This window comes from Rattus rattus, chromosome 17 (genome assembly GCF_011064425.1).
Source record: "Rattus rattus isolate New Zealand chromosome 17, Rrattus_CSIRO_v1, whole genome shotgun sequence".
Lineage (NCBI taxonomy): Eukaryota > Metazoa > Chordata > Mammalia > Rodentia > Muridae > Rattus > Rattus rattus.
Window position 1 is genome coordinate 36,251,644 of NC_046170.1, and position 24,872 is coordinate 36,276,515.

At 48.8% G+C, this 24,872-nt stretch overlaps 1 protein-coding gene across 1 annotated transcript in view; it reads right to left on the reverse strand.

Moving 5' to 3' along the window:
- Cdyl2 (chromodomain Y like 2) overlaps positions 1 to 24,872 on the reverse strand; it is a 164,450-nt gene that overhangs the window by 39,492 nt on the left and 100,086 nt on the right. The window contains exon 2 of the mRNA XM_032887442.1: positions 13,782 to 14,364. Within this exon, the coding sequence (XP_032743333.1) occupies positions 13,782 to 14,364 (583 nt within the window). The remainder of the gene's footprint in view (positions 1 to 13,781; positions 14,365 to 24,872) is intronic.

The window sequence follows — 24,872 nt, forward strand, 5'->3', positions numbered from 1 at the left end:
CCACTCTGTCAATGTGCAGGTAACATTCACAAAAAGAGACAGAAACTTGACATGACAGGCTGGGGAATATCTTCCCTAAATCTAAGACAAGCTGTCTAGAGGATAGAAGGAAACATGTTGGGGACATTGGCAGTGGAAAGAGGTGATAACAAGCTAGGGATAAGTGAGAGAATGCTTTTCCCATGCAACATCAATTCTCAGAAATGTCACCCCTGGCAGGACTTGTGATCCATGCTCAAATGCTCCACCAAGAGCCCATCCAACTCCAGGTACAGAGGAGTACCAACCTCCCTCTGGGCAACGAGGAAGGACAAGTTTAAACATCGCTGAGAGATGCTACTTCTAAGAGATGGATAAACTAGCCATGTCACCCCCATGGCTAACACAGGCATCCCTCAGTTCTAGGGCAGTACTTTGATGATTATGGTAGCTGGACCAGGAGCAATCTATTCTCACTTAGAGACTTGTGTCACTTTTGCTCAGTTGTTCACTATGATGCAGTACTCCTGATATTCTCAGTATTTACTGTGTGATCTATATAATTTGCCCCATTCAATCCTCATTGCAATCCTGGAAGATACTGTTCTCACCTTCCATTTACAGAAGAAAACAAAAAACAAAAAACAAGTACCCTAGTTTCACTCCTGCTGTTGAGATAAAATAGACAAAAAGCAACTAAGTGGAGAAAGTATATTTCATATTACAATTCCAGGTTACATCATTGTAAGGAAACGGGGGCAGAAACTTTAAATAACTAGTCAATCACATCTACAGCCATGAGCAGAGAACCACAAATGATTGAGTGCTTGCTGGCTTCTGGTGCTTAGCTAGATTTCTCTACTCATACAGTTCAAGATGACCTGTCTAGGGAATGGTGGCACCCAGAGTGGGCTGAATGTTTCCATATAAGAACTAGTCAATTAAGACAATCAACAACAGAGATGCCCAGTGGCCAAAATAGGCAGTCTGTTGTTCATTATAACCCTCTTCTCAGGTAATTATAGGTTGTGACAGGTTAACAAAACTAGCCATCGCACCAAGACCATACCAGTGCAAGGTATCAAGCATCAGGCAGGATTCAGGCTGAATGAACAAAGCTACCGCCCTGGGGATGGAGGAGCCCAGAGATTTCCAGCTGCAGTTCTTAGTAAAATCGAGAGCAAGTCATAGGGGAAAGCATTTTCAGGTCTGTGGCTGACCCTCAGGAGATTTGTTGAATACATTGGGCTGGGTGGGGTGTTGTGGAAGAAAAGGAGTAGACACAAAGGGGTCAAGATCTTGTTGAGAAATTACATTAGGATGCAATGCAGGCTTAGTGGCTTTTCTTCAGTATGGTGGGACCAGCAGCAGGTCTTTGCAAGAGGCAGTGGAGAGGAGGAAAAGGAACCAGAGGGGATGAAAGGGGAGGAGCTGAAGCTGGAAAACCCCTCTGATGGCTCCACCCACCATATCATGGGTGGTCTAGGTGTAGGACTGGAGAGCTATGTGTGCACCCCTGGCCTTGTACTTGAACATAACTTTATTCACTGCATAACTTGTTCACTATAGAGGCTCATGACTGTCCCCACACGCAAATCTCTGGCCTCAGGGTCTGAGGAACTGCAGAGCTCAAATCCACAGGTACAATAAAATCCTTTCAGTCATAGCAGCCGTCCTCTGACACACTGTGATTATGCCTGAAGAAGTCTACAGTGGATCTGGAGGAAGTTGAGGCCTGAGATTATTTAGAAATGCCAGGAGTGATGAAGATATACATCGTGCAGGGTTTACTGTCTGACGTCTAAACACCTTAACCGCGGATTCGAAATACAAACAAACAGCCTGATTAAAAGGCCTGATACCACAGCATGGTGTGGTGGGTGGGGCGATCAGGGAGAGTTTCCAGCTCCAACTCCTCCCTCTGCAAAGGAACTACATCTGTAGATCCAATCATTTCTCCCATGTCAAACCCCCAAGGCTCTCTCCGTAAGCATCGTTGTAAAATGTTCCCTAAAGTGTTCAACTTTATGCCAACCTTTGAAACTCCCCTGCCTCCCTGCTCCTCAGAAACAACTCAAAGGCTGTTCTCTCCCCTTGCTTTCCACCCCTGCCCCTTAAGTGAACTATTCGAGATTCTCATTCATTTCCCTGACCCTCAGACATGGCTTCCGTGGTCCTCTTGGCCGGAGAAGCCTTCTCTATCCACCACCGGCCTCAGTTTCCCTGCCTTGTGAATGGGAAGAGTAATGGGCACATCGGCTGAGATCAGAATAGGGAACCGCTCTCAGGCTGCGCTCAGCAGCACTGGATACCCAGACATGACACCGTCTCCTGACTTGCTGCTTCCTTGTTTGTTTTCTTCCCTGAACTTGGAACACCCTGACTTACCCATCACCATGGACTCAGGAGGGCCACACAGCAGCCAGCTGCATGGTGCCTGGCCCACAAGAGTCCCTTAAAGAACGCCCATGGAAGATAAAAGAGGAACTCATTGAGGATGTCTGAGCTCCATGTTCCTTACTTTCCACAAATGTTAATAAAATATCATTTCCATTGTCCGGTGCAATCTTCTCTCTCCTCTTTCCCTGTCGGAGCTCCGGGAAACCTTCAGAGCTCAAGTCAGTCACATGCTCACTTGGAAGTCACTCCAGCAGGCTCCTCTTTCTAGAGGCTTCCAGCTACGTGGGTATACTCCCACACCAGCACGCTAGTGCTCGGTGAACAACAGGACTAGGGGCTTCTCTCCTACCAACTCCAGAGTGTACAAGGTGTCTCTGGTGGAAGCTAGGCCAGTGACAGGGACAACTGCCTGAACTCCAAGACCTCTCCCTGTATGCACAGAAGTAGAGGAAAGCAGGAGTGAGGCTCAGGGTGAAGCAAAGCCCCAGCGTTCTATGGGACAGAAGAACAGAGAGTAGGGTTATAGACAGGAACCCCAGTGCAATGGCTCTGTCGCCAAGGTGGCAGCAGAAGGTAGACAGAGAGGGCATGCAAGACTTTCTATAAGGAAGCCTCAGAAGTGATAAACACCCATCACCTTCAAGTACGGCTTTTGATCTCTCCGTGTTCATGACATTGATAAAGTGAAATCAGTATTCTTAGTGCCAACAGCGCACACTGGGGTGGGATAGAAACACAGCTTTTCCTGAAACACCGCAGTCTACCTAATAAATGGGGAGGGGGGATTGCAGGTTCTAATGCAGTACTAGGTCCCATCCCTTTTTTGCAGAATTTTGAGCTTAGAAGCTTTGCCTAGAGGCTGAGAATATAGCCCAGTGAGTGGATCACTCATCTAAGCATGGCCAAAGCCTTGGGCTCGATCCCTGATTCTCCATAAACAAGCTGTGGTCTTAATCTTACAGCTTGGTAGGTAGAGGCAGTTGGACCAGGAATTCAAGGTCATGTTCAGCTACATAGTAAGTCTGAGGCTGGGATACATTAGACTATATCTCAATAATAAGAGAAGGAGGGAGGAAGGTTGGAGGAGGAGGAGGAAGGGTAACGACCATGAAGAATAGTTGAGTAAGGGAGAGTCTGTCTGAATCCGAACTCACGATCCCTGTGGTCCAAGTTCCCACCTGAGCTTCCCAGGTTCTCATTCATTCTCTCTCTCTTCTCCCTCTTCTCCTGCTTCTCCCTCTTCTCCTGCTTCTCCCTCTTCTCCTGCTTCTCCCTCTTCTCCCGCTTCTCCTGTTTCTCCCTCTTCTCCTGCTTCTCCCTCTTCTCCCTCTTTTCCAGCTTCTCCACTTCTCCCTCTCTCCTCCCCCTCTCTCCCCTCCTCTTCCCCTCCTCTTCCCCTCTTCCTTGCCTCTCTCTCTCTCTCTCTCTCTCTCTCTCTCTCCCTCCCTCCCTCCCTCCCTCATCCCCCTCTCTCTTCCTCCCTCTCTCCCTCTCTTCCTCCCTCCCTCCCTCAATGTTTCTTACCATTTTCTAGAAGTTACAGACTCATGCACCTGGGGCTTCTCATTCAGAAGCCCACTGATTTCCCATCATGCTTTGCCACCCAGACAGGTCCTAAGTTTTGGTTTCGGCTTTTATTTCTTCAACAGCAAAGGGCTATAGGAAACCAGACGCCAACTCAAAGGAAGCTCACTCTGTTGGGAAGAGCACACCATACTTGCTGTGGGGAAGGCGCCTGATGCTTCCTGAATGGTCATCCATGACTAGGTGAATATGGGAGGAGGGTTGGCATGGGGGATGACATAAATGTCTGTAGATAAAGGAAAGAGAGCTCTTAGCTGCATTAACTCTCTGATAAGACACCACGGGCAGGAGGTATCCCATGAGCAAGTGGGGCACTCAAGGATGGGGAAGGATGTGGGGACAAGGGCTGGAAAGTTTTGACAGATGTTAGCATGGCTTTCTATAGAGAGATGAGACCTCCCAGGCCCACATATTGAGGAGAAATGGCTCCATGGTTCCTTTCATCTCCTAGTCCTCCCCACTTTCACCCAGTGTCTGCTTTGTTTCTTAAACACCTGATAACTAGGGGTCCGGTGAGGGGGAACTGCAAGCTGTTGGAGATCCAACTATAAGACAAGTGGCTACCACTCTACCATCATGGAGATTTTTACTGAGCATGGAATTGTACAATGACACAAAGAGATTTGGTCTGACTGGGACATTTCCCCAACAGGCTCCTAGGCTGAATGGTCCCCAGCTGGCCCACCGCTATTCTGGAAGGTTCCTGAAACTTTAGGAAGTAAAGCCTGATTGAAAGAAGTAGATCATTGGGTACATACTTTTCAAGATTATACCTGGTTCCCCAGCCCCTCCACTGCTTCCTCAGTTTCCTGTCCATCATGAGGTGAAGATGTTGCTATGGTGCCGTGTTTATCCAAGCGCATAGAGTCAACCATAACAGACTGAACCCCCTGAAATCCTGAGACAGACAGTACATCCTTCTTCCATTAATTTGCTGTTCTCATGTATTTGGGCTCACTGACATGAGTAATTTATACAGAAATAATCGAGCTATGGGTACTACAAGAGGAGTCATGTGTCAATGAAGAAACTGAGGTCTCTGCGCACAGATAAATGAGAACTGATCCAGGCTGGCAGTCAGGGAAGGTTCCCACGGGAGTCACTCCCTGAGGGAGACATGCGGGATGAGTGGCAACTACTACGCTAAAGAGGAAGCATGGAGAAACCACACATGCAGAAGACAGAGACAGGTAGGTCTACAGATAGTTTTCAAGCCAGTGCTGACTATATAGACTCCCCCATCCAGCCACACGGTATTCCTTGGTCAGAGTCCTTGTCTCACTGTCAGGATCTCCAGCCATCCTTGGCTTCTCCCTCACTCATTCAGCCATCTTTAGCCCACATATCACCTCCTCCAAGAAGCCACTTCCCCTACACTGGCTTTGACGTCTCACCTCACAAGAGATTCTTCCCCAAGTTCCCCTTAGTGCCACCATATGTCTAACCTGTAAGGTTGTAGTCAGTCAACGTATATGTGTTAGCTTAAGTGCTAAGGAATCAGTATACAAGATATATAAAATAATGTTTAAAATGAAGAGGAAAATGGAAAAATCAAAACAGAGAAAATACAACATTGAAAAAAAAAAGGGTTAGCTATCACCAAACATCCATCACACGGCAGGTGGTATTCTAATGGCTCTATAAATTAATTCAATTAATTTTTACCCTGAATTATGAAGCATGAATGTATTTCATCAGTGATCCCAGAGAAGCAAGGCAATCTATCTGAGGCAGCAAGTAGATGGCTGACTGCCCAGCATCCTCTGTGTTGGCATATGCCTGTGCCTGGGCAGTTCTTGGGGCCAGACACACGGGAGCAAGAAGAACATATACTCGGGCTGACAAACTAAAATTAAACAACCAAGATTGGAAGACCAACACAGAGACTGGCAGTGGCCAGGGTTATCAAGAGTATGTACCTCTGTGGCAGCCTAAGTGTCATCAAAGAGAGACACTTACATCCCTGCATGCTGTAAACACCTTTGTGGCTAAAAGGCAGAGAGTAGCTTTACATGTCCTTGCCCAGAAAGGGGAACAGGACTGACTCAGTTGGAAGCCTGTGACAGAACAGGTACAACTGCCACCTTCCTAGTTGCTGTGAAAAATGCTGGTCAACAGCAACTTGGGAAGAAACAGGCTTATTTTTGGCTTATGTGTCAGCGTCCTTCATCAAAGGAAGTCAGGGCAGGAACTCAAGGAGGAACCTGGAGGCAGGAACTGAAGCAGAGACCATGGAGGAGTGCTTCTAAGTGGCATGGTTCACGTATCTTGCTTAACTAACTTTTGTGTACAGCCTAGGGATGGTTCTACCCACAGTGGGCTGGGCCCTCCTACACCAATTAGCTATTAAGAAAAATGACCCGACAATCTGATCCCCTCTTCTCAGATGATTCTAGGTTTGTGTCAAGTTGATGCCTGAAGCTAACAGAGTAAATAGACAATGGGTAGGAAGGAAGGAACAAAGGAAGGCAGATAGATAGACAGACAGACAGACAGGTAATACATAAACATGGTATATAGACAGATACACAGACATAAAGATGATATGTGAGACTGATAGATATAGCTAGCTTGGTGGGTAGGTAGAAAGGAAGGAAGGAAGGAGGGAAGGAAGGAAGGAAGGAAGGAAGGAAGGAAGGAAGGAAAGAAAGAAGGAAGGAAGGGAGGGAGGGAGGGAGGGAGGGAGGGAGGGACAAAGAAAGAAGGAAAGAAAGAGATAGATGGAGTGTGCATGGTTGATTACTACCAATCAATTGGTAATAAGTAGAAAATATTATTTCATGGCTCAATCAACCAACATTTGAATAGCTACTTAATAACTATTACATATATGTATAATAAATTCCATAAGTTAATGAATAATATACCTAGAAAATAGTCCAGAAACCACCATAAAAATATTAACATAAAGGGCTTAAATGCATCCATTAGCACCAGCTACTTGCCACACTTTGTAAGATAAAGCCCTTATGTTTTTGCATCACTGGCTTTGAAAACTCCCCACCTCTGAACACCAAAAGGAATGGTCGGTGCTGGTTTCACATATGTATCTGGTATTGGGCAAATGCAAAAGGAGCAACTGTGGTCCATGTTTCACAGGCAAGTTTAGGGCCAACACTCAAGATGCACAAAGCCATCCTACATCAGATGTCCTGTTCCAGGACAAGCCCAACACTCTGGGAAGTAACAGTGACCGAGAAAGCTAGGTTTCAAGATCAAAGCAGGGAGTAAGAAGCGCCCAGAACAGCTCTGAGCCAGTACTGAGGGAACCAAGAGAAGCCAGAGGGTAACTGAGGGTGGCTACTGACCGCTGTGCCCAGAGTGAGACCAACAGACAATTTTCCTTGCTTGTTTCCCTGACTGGTTTGGGACTCTGCACTGTCTGAGACCTGCCAGAGCAACCTGGAGTGTTCTCTGGTTCAGTTCTCTGCAAAGTATGCAAGTCAGGGGCAGCGGGCTCTAGAATCCTTCTCACTTACATTACCTGTTCTATAATATGATATACGACCACTCCAGCCTTGTGCTCCTGCTGGCGCTTTCCAGGCATGAGTTCGTCTTAAGTTGTATTTATTAGAGTTTGTGTGGGGGAGGAGGGAGAGAGAAAAGGATAAGGGGAGGAGGGATGGGAGGAGGAGGGATGGGAGGAGGGATGGGAGGAGGGATGGGGAGGAGGAGGGATGGGAGGAGGGATGGGAGGAGGGATGGGAGGAGGAGGGATGGGAGGAGGGATGGGAGGAGGGAGAGAAGGAGGAGGGATGGGAGGAGGGATGGGAGGAGGAGGGATGGGAGGAGGGAGTGATGGGAGGAGGGATGGGAGGAGGGGGATGGGAGGAGGGGATGGGAGGAGGGGATGGGAGGAGGGATGGGGAGGAAGGGAGGAGGGAGGGAGGAAGGATGGGAGGAGGGGAGAAGGAAGAGGGATGGGAGGAGGGATGGGAGGAGGAGGGATGGGAGGAGGGATGGGGAGGAGGGATGGGAGGAGGGATGGGAGGAGGGATGGGGGAGGAGAGAAGGAAGAGGGATGGGAGGAGGGATGGGAGGAGGGAGTGATGGGAGGAGGGAGTGATGGGAGGAGGGATGGGAGGAGGGATGGGAGGAGGAGAGAAGGAAGAGGGATGGGAGGAGGGATGGGAGGAGGAGGGATGGGAGGAGGGATGGGAGGAGGGATGGGAGGAGGAGGGATAGGAGGAGGGATGGGAGGAGGAGGGATGGGAGGAGGGAGAGAAGGAAGAGGGATGGGAGGAGGGATGGGAGGAAAGAGGGAGGGAAGAGGGATGGGAGGGAAGGAAGGATGCATCTCCAGTTGTCCCTGAACTTGTTAGGTAGCCAAGGATTATCTTGAATTTCTGATCCCCCGCCCTTGCCTCCGAGCTCAGAGCTTTACAATTACAGGCAGGCAGCACCACACTTGCTGAAGCTCTAAATCAAGACTTCATTACAAGGGTTGGGGATTTAGCTCAGTGGTAGAGCGCTTGCCTAAGCTTGAAGGCCCTGGGTTGGGTCCCCCAGCTCCAGGGGGGGGAGACTTCGTACGAACACTCTGACAACCATCTTTAAGTGTATTTTTTTATGAACTTAATTTTATCAAGGTTTGCAAATACCAAAGAAGTGCACCCCACCCCGGGCCCTAACAAAGGTATGTTTCTGGGTAATCAGGGTTTAACGAGTTGGTTTTCACTGCCCTCGAAGCCAGGTGGGCATGACTTCAGAGGTCAGCTCTGGGGTTAAGTTGCCCGGGTTTGTCTCCTGAGCACAACCTGTGCATCTGGGACCTCCCTGTGTTTTAATATGGGTGTAACAGCTTGCCTCATGGGGCAGCCGTGAGGACCACAGAGCATCCTTTTACAAACGTCAATGCCGAGTCTCACAACAGCTCCTTTACCCTGTTTCTCCCATTCCAAGTTTCCCCTCACACTTTAACACGTCACAAAGCCACTGGAAGGTCCCAAGTGAAAGCCTACTCTTCAGTGAGGCCCCCTGGCTTTCTCAACCACATACATTTTCACCTGCCACCCACAGCTTGTTAGTCAATGGTGGTGGCTCCCAAAATGGGGTTCCTGGGCCAACAGTACCAACTTGGTTCTGTTGGGGTTCCAGCCCACACCAGGCTCTGACCCACACTCGGGGGGTGTTGAGTCCAGCTCTGCCTTTGACAGGTCCCACGGTCTCCCCTTGACACTCAGCGTGAGTTGATTTTAAAACGTGTGTCTCAGTTCTGGTCTGCGGAAAAGGAAAGTGATGACCGCAGGGAGAACGTGTGGGTTGAGACGAACATTCTAGAAAGGGAGGCTAGGATCCTTTCAAAAGATCAATGGACAGAAAATGGCAAAGGGTGCCCGTTTGTGGGGGAGGATATACGCGGGCAGGAACAATGCTGGGTGAATCATGGAAAGCCTGGGAGACAGACGACAGTCATCAAGCTGTGGAGAAACTATGTGTAGAAATCAAAGAACTGTGGGTATGGGGCTCAAGGGTTCATGGGCACTTGGACTGTGCTTTGCTCTAGGGCTCAAGGGGAATGAGGACACCTGCCTGGGGATGTCCCCAAAACTTAATGCACAAATGGGTCTGTGAAAGAACCAGGTTATGGCTTCTGTGGATAGTCAGGACAGAGGAATTCTCCTGGCCAGAGCAGGAGGGGGAGGGATCCCCCAAGTGGACGGCTTCTCAACACAACTGAAGCCCATCTTAAGAAAGAGAGACAGACATGGAGATAGAGACAAAGGCAAAGACAGAGACAGACAGAAACAGAGAGACAGAGACAAAATCCTTACGTGGGAAGCGCACGGTCAAGGGAGAGACCTTTTTAAAAACCTCGCTCTTCACAAGTTTAAAATGCTAAGAACAGCCCTAGATGTAGCAGTGAGGCATCTATGAGCCATCGCTCACAACCACACACGTCCGTGGGGGCGGCCATCCACACTCAGCTATTAAAACTCATCGGTTGACAGGAGTGACTCACACCTGCCCCCAGTCCCCATTCATCCGGATGGGGCGGAGCTCATTCTAACAAGCTCCCAAAGGGATACTGAGGCAGATGGTCCCCGGACCACAGAGTCGTTTGTCACCTCGGGGGAAGAATCAGAATAGAGGTGGGCACTGAGCCATGGCATAGTCATCACAAGCTTCAGCAGGGAGAGGCGAGGTGTGAAACCAAAGTGTGCCACCCACCGAAGCCCTAGGTTTTAAACTGTTCTATACCATAAGGAAGCCCTATTATATAAGCTACCTTTCTGTGCAGAAGTTAAGTCACCAAGAGAGGTGGGAGGGGACAAAAAGTAATGCCCCACCCTAAGCCTGGAGCCCTCTGGATGCTTCTGCAGGGCAAACAGAGGGACCCCTAGGTCCTGCATCCCACTGTTTAAATGGCACTAGATCCTTGGGTTTGGGTTAGGGAGAGCATAGGAGGAAAAAACTCAATGCCCAACCTTTATGTGGGCACTGCCCTCGTCGCAGCTTCCCTCTGGTCAGAAGCATGAACAGAGACATGTCTGGCCTCACTACACATCTGAATCGCAAGACTATGCTCTTTCACCAGGATTCTAATTCCCCTTTCCCAGGCTCTTGACAGACCTGGGTAATAAGCTAGCTAGAACCAACGTGCTAGAGGGTGATTGAAGCTGGGGCCATTGCTCCCGATAGTGACTACAGGAGACCTGTATGCACATGTGGTAAAGCTATTCCATGTGTTACACAGGATGGAGTCGGCCTCTGGTGCCCACTCAACCTCGCAGCCACCAGCTTAGCCGAGGGTTGATTGTGAGTCCCAGAAGATGAACCCTTATCCCTTCTTTGCATTTCTCTATTCTCGCTAACACCCGGCAGGGCCGTGGTCTTGAATGGGAGCTCCAAGAATCAGACCTGAATTAAAGGATGTTGGTGTCCAATGGCAAACAACATGGCCCAGTCATCCTGGTACAGAGTCTGAGAAACAGAAGTCGCTGAGGTACTGGTCAAAAGTCAGTCTCCTGGACCCTCCCCATCTAAGACTCAGTCCGTCAGATACTGTGGGATCTACCTACGTTTGTCACAGGTATCCAGGGGATATTACGCACATGAAATACGAGCCCAACAGCCTTATCCTCCTGGGAGCTTGTGGGCGCCAACTCGAAAGGAGGTAATTAAGAAAAAAGTTCGGGACGGCCGCAAACACAACAGAGGTGGGCGGCTTCTTCCTCTCCGTTCCAGCTGGGGCCCTGGGATGTGTGAATAGACATTATCTGGAGAAGATGGTAAGAAAACAGACCGAGGAGGAGGAAGAGGAGGACGGTCCAGAATCGCTACAAATGCCCAGAGACTTGAGCAGGTCGGCTGACTAGCTAATTTCTCAGGTGATGGGCTATCTGGCCCCATTAGCAGGTCGCATTCAAGGTAGGTCAACAGAGCAAAAGGCTAACAGTTCCACTCCACTTTAGAAGGCAGCATAGGGCAGGGGGAGAGAGGGGGGTGGGGAGAGACACCCACTCTGCGGATCACACTGCTGTCTGGCAGTCAGCAAACCATCCTCCCTAGAGTTCCTCCTTACTCTTGGGGAAGCTGCAGGTCTGGCAGGGGGGTGTTCTCAGCTCAGTTACCTGGGTCCTTCCCAGGCTCCTGCTCTGGTGTACCCCCATGAGCCTAAGAGGCTTCCCCTTACCGCTCTTCCTGCGTCGACCAACTGGGGACTCTGCAGCTACCAGCAGCTGTCACGGGGAACATCAAACGAGGATGTTTATGCCAAGCCCCGTTTACACAAGCTACCTCTCCCCCCAAGAGATGAAAGCTTAAAACAAACAGTGCTTCCATATGCTAGGAGCACAGGCGCATCAGCACCGGGGATCCCCAGACGGAAACATGAGTCAGGCTGGGGCAGCTGCCTAAGTAAATCGCATTTGGGTGAAATTCCTCTCTGGAGCAGGAGAAAGCTCTGAGCAATTGCACGGGTTCCCCTAAAGATGGCAAGCTCTCCACAGTGGTCCAGACCCCGCACTCAGCATCATCTAACAGGCACTTAACTCATTTCAGCATCCACATCCGCTCTCGCTCCATCAGGGGTATCTATTGGGCATTGTGGGGGGGGGTTGTGTGCCCAATAAGCATTTCCTGAAGCCCCTGAGACTTCAGGCTCTGATCTCCAAATACATAGGCACCTGCGGGTGCGCACAAAGGTGTTTGAGGACGGAGGGGGCATGAACCTGGAACACACAGTTTGCCCAAAGACACAGGCCGCCGAGGTCTTTTCAAAGGAGCAATCTGGCCACTGAGAAAGTCACAGCACGGGAAGCTGGAGTGGCCCAGGGTCACTGCCTCCTCCTTTAATCCTGCCCCCAGAGACTGTAAGAGAGAGGAATTCACGACCCAACGTAAGCTATACTCAGTCTACATTGCTTCCAGGACAGGGCAGAAAGGAGCAGGCAAGAGAGCTGGTGCAGGGTGGGATCGGAACTGCAGTTAGGACCCACCATGGTCTGGGTGTTAGGGTTCCCCCTCCCCTGAGACTCGCAGCTTGAAACGGTTTCCCATTTAGCTGTACCAAGACCCCATGTCTTAGTACCAAGCAAAGCCTGTAGGAAAGATATGATGAGAACTGCACCATCTTGAATGGGATTCCTTATAAAGGAAGCTCTGCCCAGTCTGGGCAACAGTGAGTCCAAGGTAAGCCAGGTCTGGGCATAGAGACTGTATAAAGAAATTAAAGAAGCATGATGGGAGTTGTACTATCCTATCCCCACGTATGGACACAGCCGGAATTCAGGCTTTACCTACGAGGAGCAGCCCTCATCAGCCCTGACTCTGTTCTCCCTCCACCCTGGATCTCCTATTCGCTAGGACTGTGAGAATTAAGTGTCTGTGGTCTCGGGCATTTTGCAATAGCATCCTGACTACACTGAAGCAGGACATGACACAGAAGTGAAGACCACCACCTACGCTGGTGACACCAGAAGAGCAGGCATCTCCCATTGTGCGCTGGCTTGGAGAACTCCATCTGTAAACAGGGTGGACAGAAGGACAGCCTCCAGGTAGTCCCTCACTGGGCACTACAAGATTGCAAGCAAAGGCCGTGATTGAGACTCAGGGGAGGTGCTGTCCCTCTGGGGATGATTCCTGTGTCCCGGGATGTGAGAATTCTTAATCTGCCCACAGAGATGTGGATCTGGTGTGGTGACTATGACCTGGGGTACCCCACACTGTAGTAAGGAATCTCTCTTTTTCTGTATTTAACCATATGGGGGTGGATGTCCCCTTTACATTACAGGATCTCAGCACAGTGTCCCAGGCTGGCCATGAACTCAACCTGTAGCCCAGAGTGACCTTAACTTTGCAATCCTCCTGCCTCGGCCTCCCACATAGCTGGGATGACAGGCCCTTGTAACCTATCACTGGCCTCATGTGAGCACATGTGGCTTGATTCCCACATGCTAAAGTGTCTAGTAGTTGGCACGGGCATGAAGTCAAATTTCCATGGCCCTGAATTAACAGGTAGCTAAGAGTCGAAGACAGAAGGTGGGTAGCAACTTACATATCGCCCTAGGTTGAAAGAAAAATCAGACCAAAGAGCTGAAGAGGTGGCTGGCTTGGTTGGTAGAGTCCTTGCCTAGCATGCATAACACCGTGTTCCACCTTTACCTAAGACAGGATACATCAGTGCCTGCAAGGAATCCCAACACCCAGGAGGCAAAGGCAGGAGATAGGGAGGTCAAGGCCACCCTAGAATACTTGGTGAGTTTGAGGCCAACTTGGACCACATAAGATCCTGCCTCAAGTAGCAACAACAACGACAAAACAGTTGGCCACTAGACCAAACCAACCCAACCCCGAGAGAAAGAAAAGCCACAAACCAATTCCATTCTCCACCAGGGCAGAGTGGGTCCCATCGCAATCACTGGTCTCCTGCTCTCCAAGCTGGTCATTCAACTCCAAATCCGGCTGATGGGACCCGTTTCCAAAGTGTGATTCATCCTTCTCTGAGCCAGCGTCTCCATTCTCCAAGCCGTTCTGAGCCTTCTTCAGCGGCATGATTTGCAAGCCACTGGGGGTAGTCCTATAGGACACGGTCTTGGTGGCCCTGTCCGGAGCCTTTCCTGAAGACCCCTTCTTGGATCTGGACAGGGGAGAGTTGACGCGCTTCCGCTTGTGGGAAGTTGATTTGCTCTTCCCGGGTTCCAGCGGCCGATGGGAGAGTCTTTCCACTGGCAGACTGCGGGCATCGCGAAGGAGCTTGGAGGCTCCCGCCTGCTTCCCTGACTTCACCTTCTTATCCTTGGGCAAGTGAAGCCCGTTGAACTCATCAATAAACTCCTCACAGTGCAGGAGGTGGTGTTCCGGCTCCCACGTGTCCTCGGTGCTGCCGTAGCCTTTCCATCGGATGAGATATTCCCATTTCCCCTTCTTGTTCTTCCTCTTGTCCACAATCCTTTCAACCTGGGGGATGCAAGATGAGGCAGTGAGAAGAAAAACCCAAAGATCATTTTCCAAAGGGACCCAAACCACCTTAGGTCCACCCGCAGACGGACAAACAGACTCAGAGAACCAGCTAAACATCTGATGGACTAAGTCATCAACACCCAACCTAGAGATTCAGAGTGGGAACAAGCTCATTAACAGTCAGGCTTGCTTGCAGCCTGCGGATGTGCTGTGTACTTGACGAGCTTTAAGACAGACAAGGATGCGACATGTAGAAGGGGAAGCCATCTGCACTTTCTGTTGAGAAACAGACAAGTGTAAAGTGGCAGGGTACATGCAAGATTGTGCCTCCCTGGTGTTCAAGGAAAGCCTTGTGTCCGGGTGTACGAAACCACCCCATGCACTCCTGCAGAACTCACTCTCTTGGCAGAACTTTATCTGGGTTGCCGAAGGACCTCATAAGGTCATAAAATAAACCGCCTAGCCTTTGCTACCCTGAGGCTCTGGTGCTTATTATTTTTGGGTAAGGGTCTTTGTTCTAGTCAATATCAGGCAAAAAAAAAAAAAAAAAAAAAAAAAGAGCAAGGTAACGCTCCAGGAGAGCTATGGAGGGATCTGGCTTGTTTGGAGCTCAGCTTAAGGCACAGGGTCTTAGCCTAGCCTTGCAGACATGAGGCCCTGTGTTTCACTCTCTGACCCTCCCACTCAAAACTAAAGCATCACGATCACAATCGTGTCCATGGTGTCCATATACCCTGCTGGGCGCACCCATGCTCTTGTTGAAATCCCGCTACTACAAAGCTTTCTCTAGGGATCCTTATTTTCAGGGCTGCAGAGTAGACCCTGACTTTGAAAACCCCTTCAGACAAAGGTTCCTAACTCTTATAAAAGTAATATTAACTGAGCCACAATATAGATGGCATCATACTAACTTATCTTCGCGATATCGCCGTTATTTTTATGTAATAACTCCTCTAAGAAGACTTTTGTATTTATGCACAGGAGTCTGAGGGGTGAGTTAGTGCCTGGGTAGAGCACATGGGTAGACCAACAGAGGGTGTCAGATCCCCTGGAGCTGGAGTCACAGGTGGTAACGCCTGATCAAGTTTTAAGACCCATACTCGGGGCCTCTGCAAGAGCATGGCACATGCTCTTGACTGCTGAGCCATCTCTCCAGTCTTTGCATAATAAATCTAATGTACAGCTTTCATGAGCATACGCTAGGTATTTGAGGCCGATACTGTACTGGACGATGGCCTGAGATCACATTTTCTCCAGACCTCCCCATAAGCAAGCATCTCCTCTGTCGTCGCTTTACAGTGAGGGCTCCAGGGCACAGAGAGATTGAGTCACTTAAGTTCCAAGGCTGGTGACGGAAGACCTGGGATGGAACAATTCTCACCCTAAACTTCGTCTCTCAAGTGCTATGTGAGGCCAACTGTCTCAGCTGCACAAATCTTTCACATTGGACAAAACGGATCTGCATCAATAAAACTGGGCTCTCCCTGATGCAGCCTTCACCCCACCCCACCCCCTGCTTCCATGCAGGAATGCAACTTGGAGACAGAGGGGGGGTCCAGCATTTGTTGAGAGGCTACAAGGGGCCAGGCATAGCACATGGGAGTCACCGTCATTCTCCTATCAGACAGGTGACGGGACCGTGTACATTAGTTAGGGTTTCTATTGCTGTGATTAAAAACATCACAACCAAAAAGCAACTTGGGAGAGAAACGGTTTATTTTAGATCACAATCTCTGAGGTCACACTCCATCACTGAGGGAAGTCAGGGCAGGAACGCAAGGCAGGAACTGAGGCAGAGGCCATGTTGGAATGCTGATAATTGGCAGCAGTTTTGCTCTCTATGGCTCCCCCAGAACCCATTCCTATACAACTCCAATTCATCTACCCAGTGCGGGTACTGCCCATAGTGGGCTGGGCCCTTCTACCCCAATTATTAATCAAGAAAATGCCCTAAGGTTTGCCTATGGTCCAATTTTACGGAGGCATTTTCTCAACTCAGATGCCTTCTTTCTAGATATGCCTAGGTATATGTCAAGTTGACCAAAAACAATCGGGACACTGTGCACGAGGCCACTTGCCCAGGAGCGCAAGCCACGGTAGAGTAGAGGTAGGTGTGAACCTCTATCTATGTCTAAGCCATGTGACACTATGAAGAAACATATCCCCTTCCATTCCAAGGACAAATACATGCAAGGTAGCGCTAGGTTTGTGCTAATAGCTGATGTATCTAAGAGAAGGGTCATTTTTATTTAAAAAGTTAAACATTTATTTATTATGGCGGGGAGGGTGCTTATGCCATTGGGCACTTGTAAAGACTAGATGTCAGCTTACAGGAATTAATTCTTCTTCCACATGTGGGATCCAGGGATCAAACTTGAGTCATCGGGTTAGGTGGCAAGGGCCTTCACCTGCTGACTCATCTCACATGACCTAAATTCATTGGCTAGTCTTGTTATTGATTTGAATTTGTATTTTTGCCAGTGGTGACTGGTCAGAGAGCAAAGATTAAGTGTCTACAGACTGCCTGGCTCTCAAGGAGACTTCTCCGTATCACGGTTCTGCAGCCTACAGCTCAAGCATCGTTGAGGAAGAGGGGGCAGAAGTAAGAAGGAGAACTTGAGAGAAACAGTGTCCTCTGGACAGGACGGGGCCACTGCACTTAGGAGCTCAGAGGAACTGTGGCTGCCTGTGCAGTACTTGTATAACAAGGCAATCAACAGTCCAGTATGGAGGGAGAAGGGGTCGCGAGCCTCCCCCAGCCTTCCCCCGTCACTAATGGCATTCTGGGAGAAATCCACATTCATTTACATATGGGCAGCACAAACTGGACTCTGCAGGTTCTAAAGAGGAGAACAAAAAAAGTACAAAGTCTAGAAGGAGAGAGGACGGACGCTGGATCTCGGAGAACTTAGGGAAGTAGGAAAGAATGAGGGTGTGATGGAAATATACTTTATTATTGGACAGAATTTAAGAACTCATAATATTTTTTTCTAGAAATGTGCTGGTGCATGCTTTACTCTTAGTGCTTGGGAGGCCGAGGCGGGCAAATCAAGTTTGAGGCCAGCCTGGTTCTACAGCTCCAAGTGGTCGATTTCCATTAAGGAAAAACTTTAAAAACACAGCATTCAAACATATTTGTCTGTTTCCTTTGGTGATAACTGAAGACTGAACCCAGGATCCAGGACCTTATGGAATGCTAGGTAAGTGTCCTCTCATGATACGTCGCTACTCTTCAACTAGGCGTTTCAACGGCCATACGATATAGTTACAGAATGAAATTCCGATTCGTCGACGTTGAGCTACAAAGACTGTGCTCCTGAAGCTTACAAAAGAGCACGAAGGAGGTAGAGGTGGGCGCAGCGAGGGTGAGAACTGTTGAAAGCTAATGGATGTAAGGGGCCCCTTAAATGACCCCACTTATATGAGTTTGACGTTTTGTCCACTGCGATCACCTCCCTGGTCGTTAACTTGCAGGAGAAGCCATGAGAAGTAACGTGGTGGCCTGGACTGCTCTGCCTTAGTAAATATAAACCCAGCTAGCTCACACTTCCTCTTCATAATACTGCCTCTCAGTCAATTATAACGGACTCCTTAATTGATTCATCCCTCCTTAAACTGACCCCTTTCTATTACGATTCCCTTCCTCACAAGACTCTGTTTTAGATGCACTGCATAATCCATACCAACCCAGTAACAGTTTTTTTTAAAAAAAAAAAAAACTAGGTTCAATTCATCTTGCCCCCACAACCTATAGTCAAAGGTGATGCTGGACAATTGTAACACCTCAAAGGACCCTGAGGGTTTCTGAAAGGGCCTGCAGCTTTGCTTCCTCTGCAGCACACTATGGGGAGAGATTCTGGGGGCTGAGAGGACCCAAAAAGGGAATACACAACTTGACAGTGCTCAGAATGGCAATGCATGCAAAGAATGCCAGCCTGGGCTGTCAGTGGGAGCTAAGGGGTGTTTGACAGCATGGAGGTCTCTGCTCTAGAAAGGCTCCTGCAGGGAAGAGAGTCCTCCCCTAGATAAAGCAGAAGACAAAAGTCTCACAGTGGGTGGACATGACAGTGGACGGGTGGATACATACTGGTGGATCATGATGGATGATGGACAGATGGATAAGTAGACAGATACAAGGGTGGATGGTTGCATGAATGGATGGATGTCTGGGTAAATGATGGATGGTTGGGGAGCTGATGGGCGAATGATTAAATGGATGGATGGCAAATAGATGGATGTATGGACAGATGGATGCTTGGATGGATAGCTAGCCAGCCATGGCTTGTTGGGGAGGTGGATGGATGGATGGGTGAGTGGGTAAATCCTTGACTGGCAGACAAATAAATGACAGGGAAAAGAATGGGTAGAGAGGGTCAGGCTCATGAAGCGATGAGCAGATGGACAGACGGTCACATTAAAATGAACTTAGTATAATACTAAGAACCCAGGCTTTGGAGCAAGACCATCTTGTGTAAATCCCTTATTATAAACCTTACCTATGTGTTCCTAAGCACATTTATAATTGTCTTTGGGCCTCTGGTGACTCATACAGCAATGAGCAAGGAGGAAGTGACTGGCCCATTTCACTGGATGGCTGCAGATAACAGACAACCCACAATAGAAGTTACTTAATCGTGTAGAGCCTCCTGTGGTCACAAGCTTGCTGGTGTCTATCACCAGAATGTTTCCCTACCTTGCTCAAAGTGATCTCAAATGACAATCAGCTCCCTAAGAGAAGAGAGGGTGTCTATCTCCTTGAATAAATCCTTCCAAGTACAGACAATGGCTGCATGCAGTAGTGCTTGCTCCAGAATCTAGGAGCTGTCAGGAAGGGTGCAGAGTATATAGATGGCTGGAAGCCACACTAGAAGGGAAACCAGTTCTATTCTCTTCAAGTTACTTACAGTTTCAATAGACCACCACTTCTATCTACCCACAGAGCCACTGGACGTATAAACTAACTCAACACCAACTGTCTTAGTGAGGGTTTTACAGCTGTGAACAGAGGCCGTGACCAAGGCAACTCCTATAAGGACAACATTTAACTGGGGCTGGCTTACAGGCTCAGAGGTTCAGTCCATCATCATCAAGGTGGGCACATGGCAGCATCCAGGCACGCATGGTGCAGGAGGAGCTGAGGGTTCTACATCTTCATCTGAAGGCTGCTAGGAGAAGACTGACTTCCAGGCAGCTAGGATGAGGGTCTTAAAGCCCACACCCACAGTGACACACCTATTCCAACAAGGCTGCACTCCTTTTAGTGCCACTCCCTGGGCCAAGCATATTGAAACCCTCACACCATCTATAAGTAGAATTGATAGTAGCCTATCATTCCCAGTAGCCTGCTGTTCAAGGAAGGAAAAAAGAAACCTGTTGATTCTGCCACCCTCTCCCCCTATGAAAACTTGCCCAGTGACTGTAGACCTCAGTTTCTACATGTGTGAAATGGACTTAATACCAGCTACCAGCAGGACTGAGGAGAAGTGGAAGTATTGTAATACAGGAGAAGCATACTCAGTGGACATAACTGCCCTACCTGGCTTTGTCCAGGATTTTAGAACAAACAAGAAAGGTACTTTTCAGACTTTGAAAAATACAATTGCTTTTAGTGAAAGACCAAAATGCCTCCAGGGAACTCAAAGGAAAGAGCATCTCCTGGCACTTCGGTCTCTGTCATCTCCGCTGAGTCACACTCCTTTCCTGTGTCCCTGTGTTGGCTCCTCTCCTGAGAAGGACCTCAAACTAGAGCTGGTGCTTCTTTCTCTGCTGGTTGAGGCTCTCAAGTGATCGGGACTTGATCTTGCCTGTGATCGCAACACTTCTTCCCGTCCCCCCTCTCCCCACACACACTTCTGCCCCAGCTCCCAGCTCCTCACACCTCCTGACAGCAGAGGCGTGGCCCCTGGTCTAGACGACCCCATCTCTTGACACTTCACCTACCCGCACAGGTCACCAGCGTTATCTAGAGCTCGCTCCTTGCAAACGGAAGGACTGTCAATTCATCTTCTGCATGCTTATGTGCGTCCGCAAACACATAAACAGGATTAGAAGAGTTGGCATGCCCACACCCCACGGGCGTCTTTTTATTCAGAGAGGAGCAATATGAGAAGCTGAACTCTATTCCTTGGGGTTCAACTAAATCGTTAATTAACATTTACACTCAGTGATCCCAGCTAACTTGAGATGATGATACTATTATGGGGCACGGGAGTGGGGGTGGGAGGGAGATGGTCCTGATTCGATCATTACCTGTGTCATAGTGACCCCAGGTTGACTGTCTCATTACAAACAATGACGTTGGAAGTGCCAGGAACTCTGTAAACCACTGACAAAGTGTTCAATCGAAAGTGTTCAATTGCATCCCTGTGCCCTGTCTTTCAACAGGGCGTTATTCTCAATATTTGACAAGTGTGGAAGACCGGAGGCTCACAGAGGATGGGTGACTTCTTTGCACCACATATCCTGAAGGTCATTACCCAAGATTTGAACTCAAACTCACGGGACTCAGTAGCTCAACTCCCTAGCTATCTAGCCACACGCCGCGACCTATATAGGAAGCCACCAGACAGGCACCCGCTCTGTGGATCGTCATTATGCAGGAAGAGAGGCAGGAGAACGGGAAACCACTTCACGGATATGGTTCACTGGATGGTCACCGTGAACAGAGACATACCTCATCCTGTAGGAAATCACACAGCATAGAGTGAGTGCCAGGGGAGGTGTAAGGGGGAATGAGGAAAGTGCTGTGAAGAGGAAGGGAAGCAGGCTGGACAAAGACAGAGAGGCAGAGCTGCCTGGGAAGAACAGCTGAGAAAAGAGCTGGGCAAGGCTCAAGGATGCTAGAAGGAAGAGAGAATTTGGAACCATGCCCTGGCCACGAGGCCCACGCCCACGAGTGACCACGCCCACGAGTGACCACGCCCACGAGTGACCACGCCCACGAGTGACCACGCCCACGAGTGACCACGCCTCGTGCTTAGGGGCAAACACAGGAGGCGATGCCCAATATTTACTCAGCCAGCCATTTATGTACATGTTCCCCACACATTAACCCACTTCATCCTCAAAATGATGCAGTGAGGTTATTTCATCTTCTCTTTGATAGAAGACAAAATGAGGCTCCCGGAGGTTTAAGGACCTATGCACCGGGACCTCACCTCAGAGCTCAAAATGGCCCACAGTTCCTCGGCTTCAAGCCCCGCCTTTTCAATGACTGCCTTATATAGGCCCCTTACTGTGCGTCATGGGGCCAACCAGAGAAGGCCAACAGAGCGTCTGTACCCTCAGAGCCTTTCTCTTCACCCATGCTGAGGTTACCGGCACACCTGCGGCCCATTTACATGGTCGGATTACCCTCCCAATGGCCACACTCCTGGGTTTCCCTGTGGCATGCTGGGTAGGCCCCTATCCCTAATCCTCAATCACTTACTTGCCCTATCCCTCCTTCAACCTTCTGCTCCCCAGGGAAAGAAGAGAAAAACCACAATATCTGTGGGACCCGGGACTTTTCAGGCTCTTGAACGCAGTGCTTCTGAGCGCACAGGATTGGGAACTCTGGGCATTGGCCTCGGAGAACAAACAGGAAAAAAAGAAGCCCCCACCAACGGACATCACCAGAGTAGCCATTCCTAGACACAAATATAACTCATTCCCTTTCTCTCTTTTACATTTCTGTGTTTTTAGTTCACATTTAAATACGTTAGAGACCTTTAAGGCACTTTTAAACAAATGCTTTTGAAAGTCTCCCTTCCCCATCCCGAAAGCCCCCGCTGCCCTATTCCTCCCTTGGAGCCCTACCCCCTGGCTCTTTTCCTGTGCCCACTCCCACAATTCCTTATCACCCTCTGTCTGTCTGCTTCCTAGACACATAGGCGTCCCCTAGATGTCTAGAAAGGCCTTACCTACCCCACACTCACCTACAAGCACACGTTATGGGCAAGGCTACATCATAGGCGAGGGTTTTCACGGAAAATACACTGGTTTTGACTTTTTTTTTCTAGTTACTAGTCACCTCGGCTTAATATTATGATTTCCAAATTCACCCCTTTTCCAGCAAAGTTCTTTGTCCTTCTTTACAGCTTCGTGTTAGTCCATTATATATGCATACCAGATCTTCATTATCTATTCATCTGTTGACGTACATCTAGGCTGGCTCCACTCCCAATCTCTTAGGAACACAGCAGTAATAACACGGATGTGTAAGGGTCACTGTGGTAGGACGTGGAGTCCTCCGAGAAACGCTTAGGCATGGCACAGATAGGTCACATGGCTGTTCTATCTTTCTTTCTCTTTTCTTTTTTTATTTTTTGAGAACTCTACATACTGATTTCCATATGGTTCTAATAGTTCCCATTCCTGGCGGCAGTGATTTAAGGGGGCTCCTTTTTCTGGACATGGACCTCTCTTTTTGTTTTTTTTTTTTTTTTTTTTTTTTTCGAGCTGGGGATCGAACCCAGGGCCTTGCGCTTCCTAGGCAAGCGCTCTACCACTGAGCTAAATCCCCAACCCGGACCTCTCTTTTGAATCCTGTCAATATCCTGGAACAGTTCCCTTGGTGTGCAAATGCAACTGAATGAAAGAAAGACAGGCTAGGGAGAGTTCTGGAAGCAACTGCCCACTTTCGTGTGCCCGGTGTCCCCGTTAGAAAGGCAGGAAGAAGGGGGTTCTGCGAAGCAACACCATCCTGGGGACCTGGATGCCACATCAAGACACTTGACCCAGACTTGAATAAATCGGATGCACTTCTAGGTGATGTCTGACTTGGAGATTCCCTGGAAACCTGGTGACAAAGATCAAGACAGGTCTCTGATCTTCTGATGGGAACCCTGTCCCTACAGAAGCCTGATTCCCATCTGGAACACACAGAATCGTCGTAGAAATGTCTACAATATGAGCATGGCCACTGCCCAGAACTCTGCAGAAAGTCACACTAACGAGGCATCATACTATATGCTTTCAAAGACCACAGGTGGCATTTTCCATTTCTGTAGAAAATAAGGTGTCTCTATGCACAAGAGACAGATGATCAGATGAAACCAACAGACAGGGACAGAGAGTGGCATGTAAGGAGCCCACCAGAGGGAGAGCCAGGGACAGGACGGAAGATAATCACACAGGAACCAGGAAAGTCCAGAATCAAGCTGGAGACCGAAGGGGGCCATCAGCCACTGCCTCATCCACTCCCCAGGATGGCAGGGGAAAGGCCACTGATTTTAAAGGAAATATCAGCGAAAATGAGAGTAGGGGTGAGAAGATATCACAGAGATCCAACCAACATTATTGAAGGAAATGGGACAGAGATGTTCATCAAGACACAGCAGAGGAAAAAACAAAGCTCTCTGTTCTAAGTCTGCAAGTCCCGAAAAGCATTCATTGATGGTGACGGGAGGGGCAGGAGGAAGAACACGAAGGCTCTGCTTCTCAACTTACAAAACATCTTCACTCCAGAAAGTTAAACCCTGTTCTGTCACACAACAGCCCTCCTCCATGCGGAAGAGCAGTTTGGGAGACATTAAAACACAATAAATGAAGAAATGAATGTTGTGCTGGGGAGACGGCTCCTGAGACAAGCATTTGTGGGGCAAAGTCGAGGATAGGTTTAGAGCCTTAGAACCCATATAGAGCCAAGGTTCCGGGTGTGGAGGAACACACCTGAACACCAGTTCTGTGAGGTAAAGAGAAAGGCAAAAGAACCCCAGGGCTGGCTGTAAAACCTTTCTAGCCAAAATGGCAAGCTCTGGATTTGCTGAGAAACCCTGTCTCAAACAACAAGAGTAATGAGTGACAAAGACACCCAACAGTGACCGCTGACAGCCACACTCATGTGGCTTATATACTTACATACTTACACACACACACACACACACACACACACACACACACACACGGAGGGGCCAAACGCTGAACTGTCCACAACTACTTACTGGTTAAGTAGTCTTCTGAGGCAGAGGAGGATCTTGTCTCATGTTTTAGGGACCATAACACAAATTACCCACTTTCAAAAACATGGCTCAAACACATGCTTCAAAAACTGATTTGCCGCCTAAATCTTTTAACTTAAAAGGCTTGAGGGTGGAGGAGTGGGGAGCAGCAGGACCAAGTTATATGACTTGAGTTCAATCCCTGAAACTCACATGGTAGAAGGCGAGAACTGACTCTTGTAAGTTGTCCTCTGATCCCCATGTACACACACACACACACACACACACACACACACACACACACACGTACATGGAACATGCACTAACACACACATGAACATGCACTTACATGCATGCATGCACACACACACAAATATAAATTTAAACTCAAGAAGGCAGAATAAGGAGGTGTCCCCAGGTGCTTTCTCTTGTTAGGATAAACACCATGACCAAAATCAACTTTGAGGAAGAAAGGCCTTCCTTCATCTTACCACTGCCAGGTCATAACCCACGGAAAGTGCTGGGCCTTTTCACACCCTCCTTTGCCTTGAAATAATGCCAGGTGTGGATAGCTGATACGTTTAT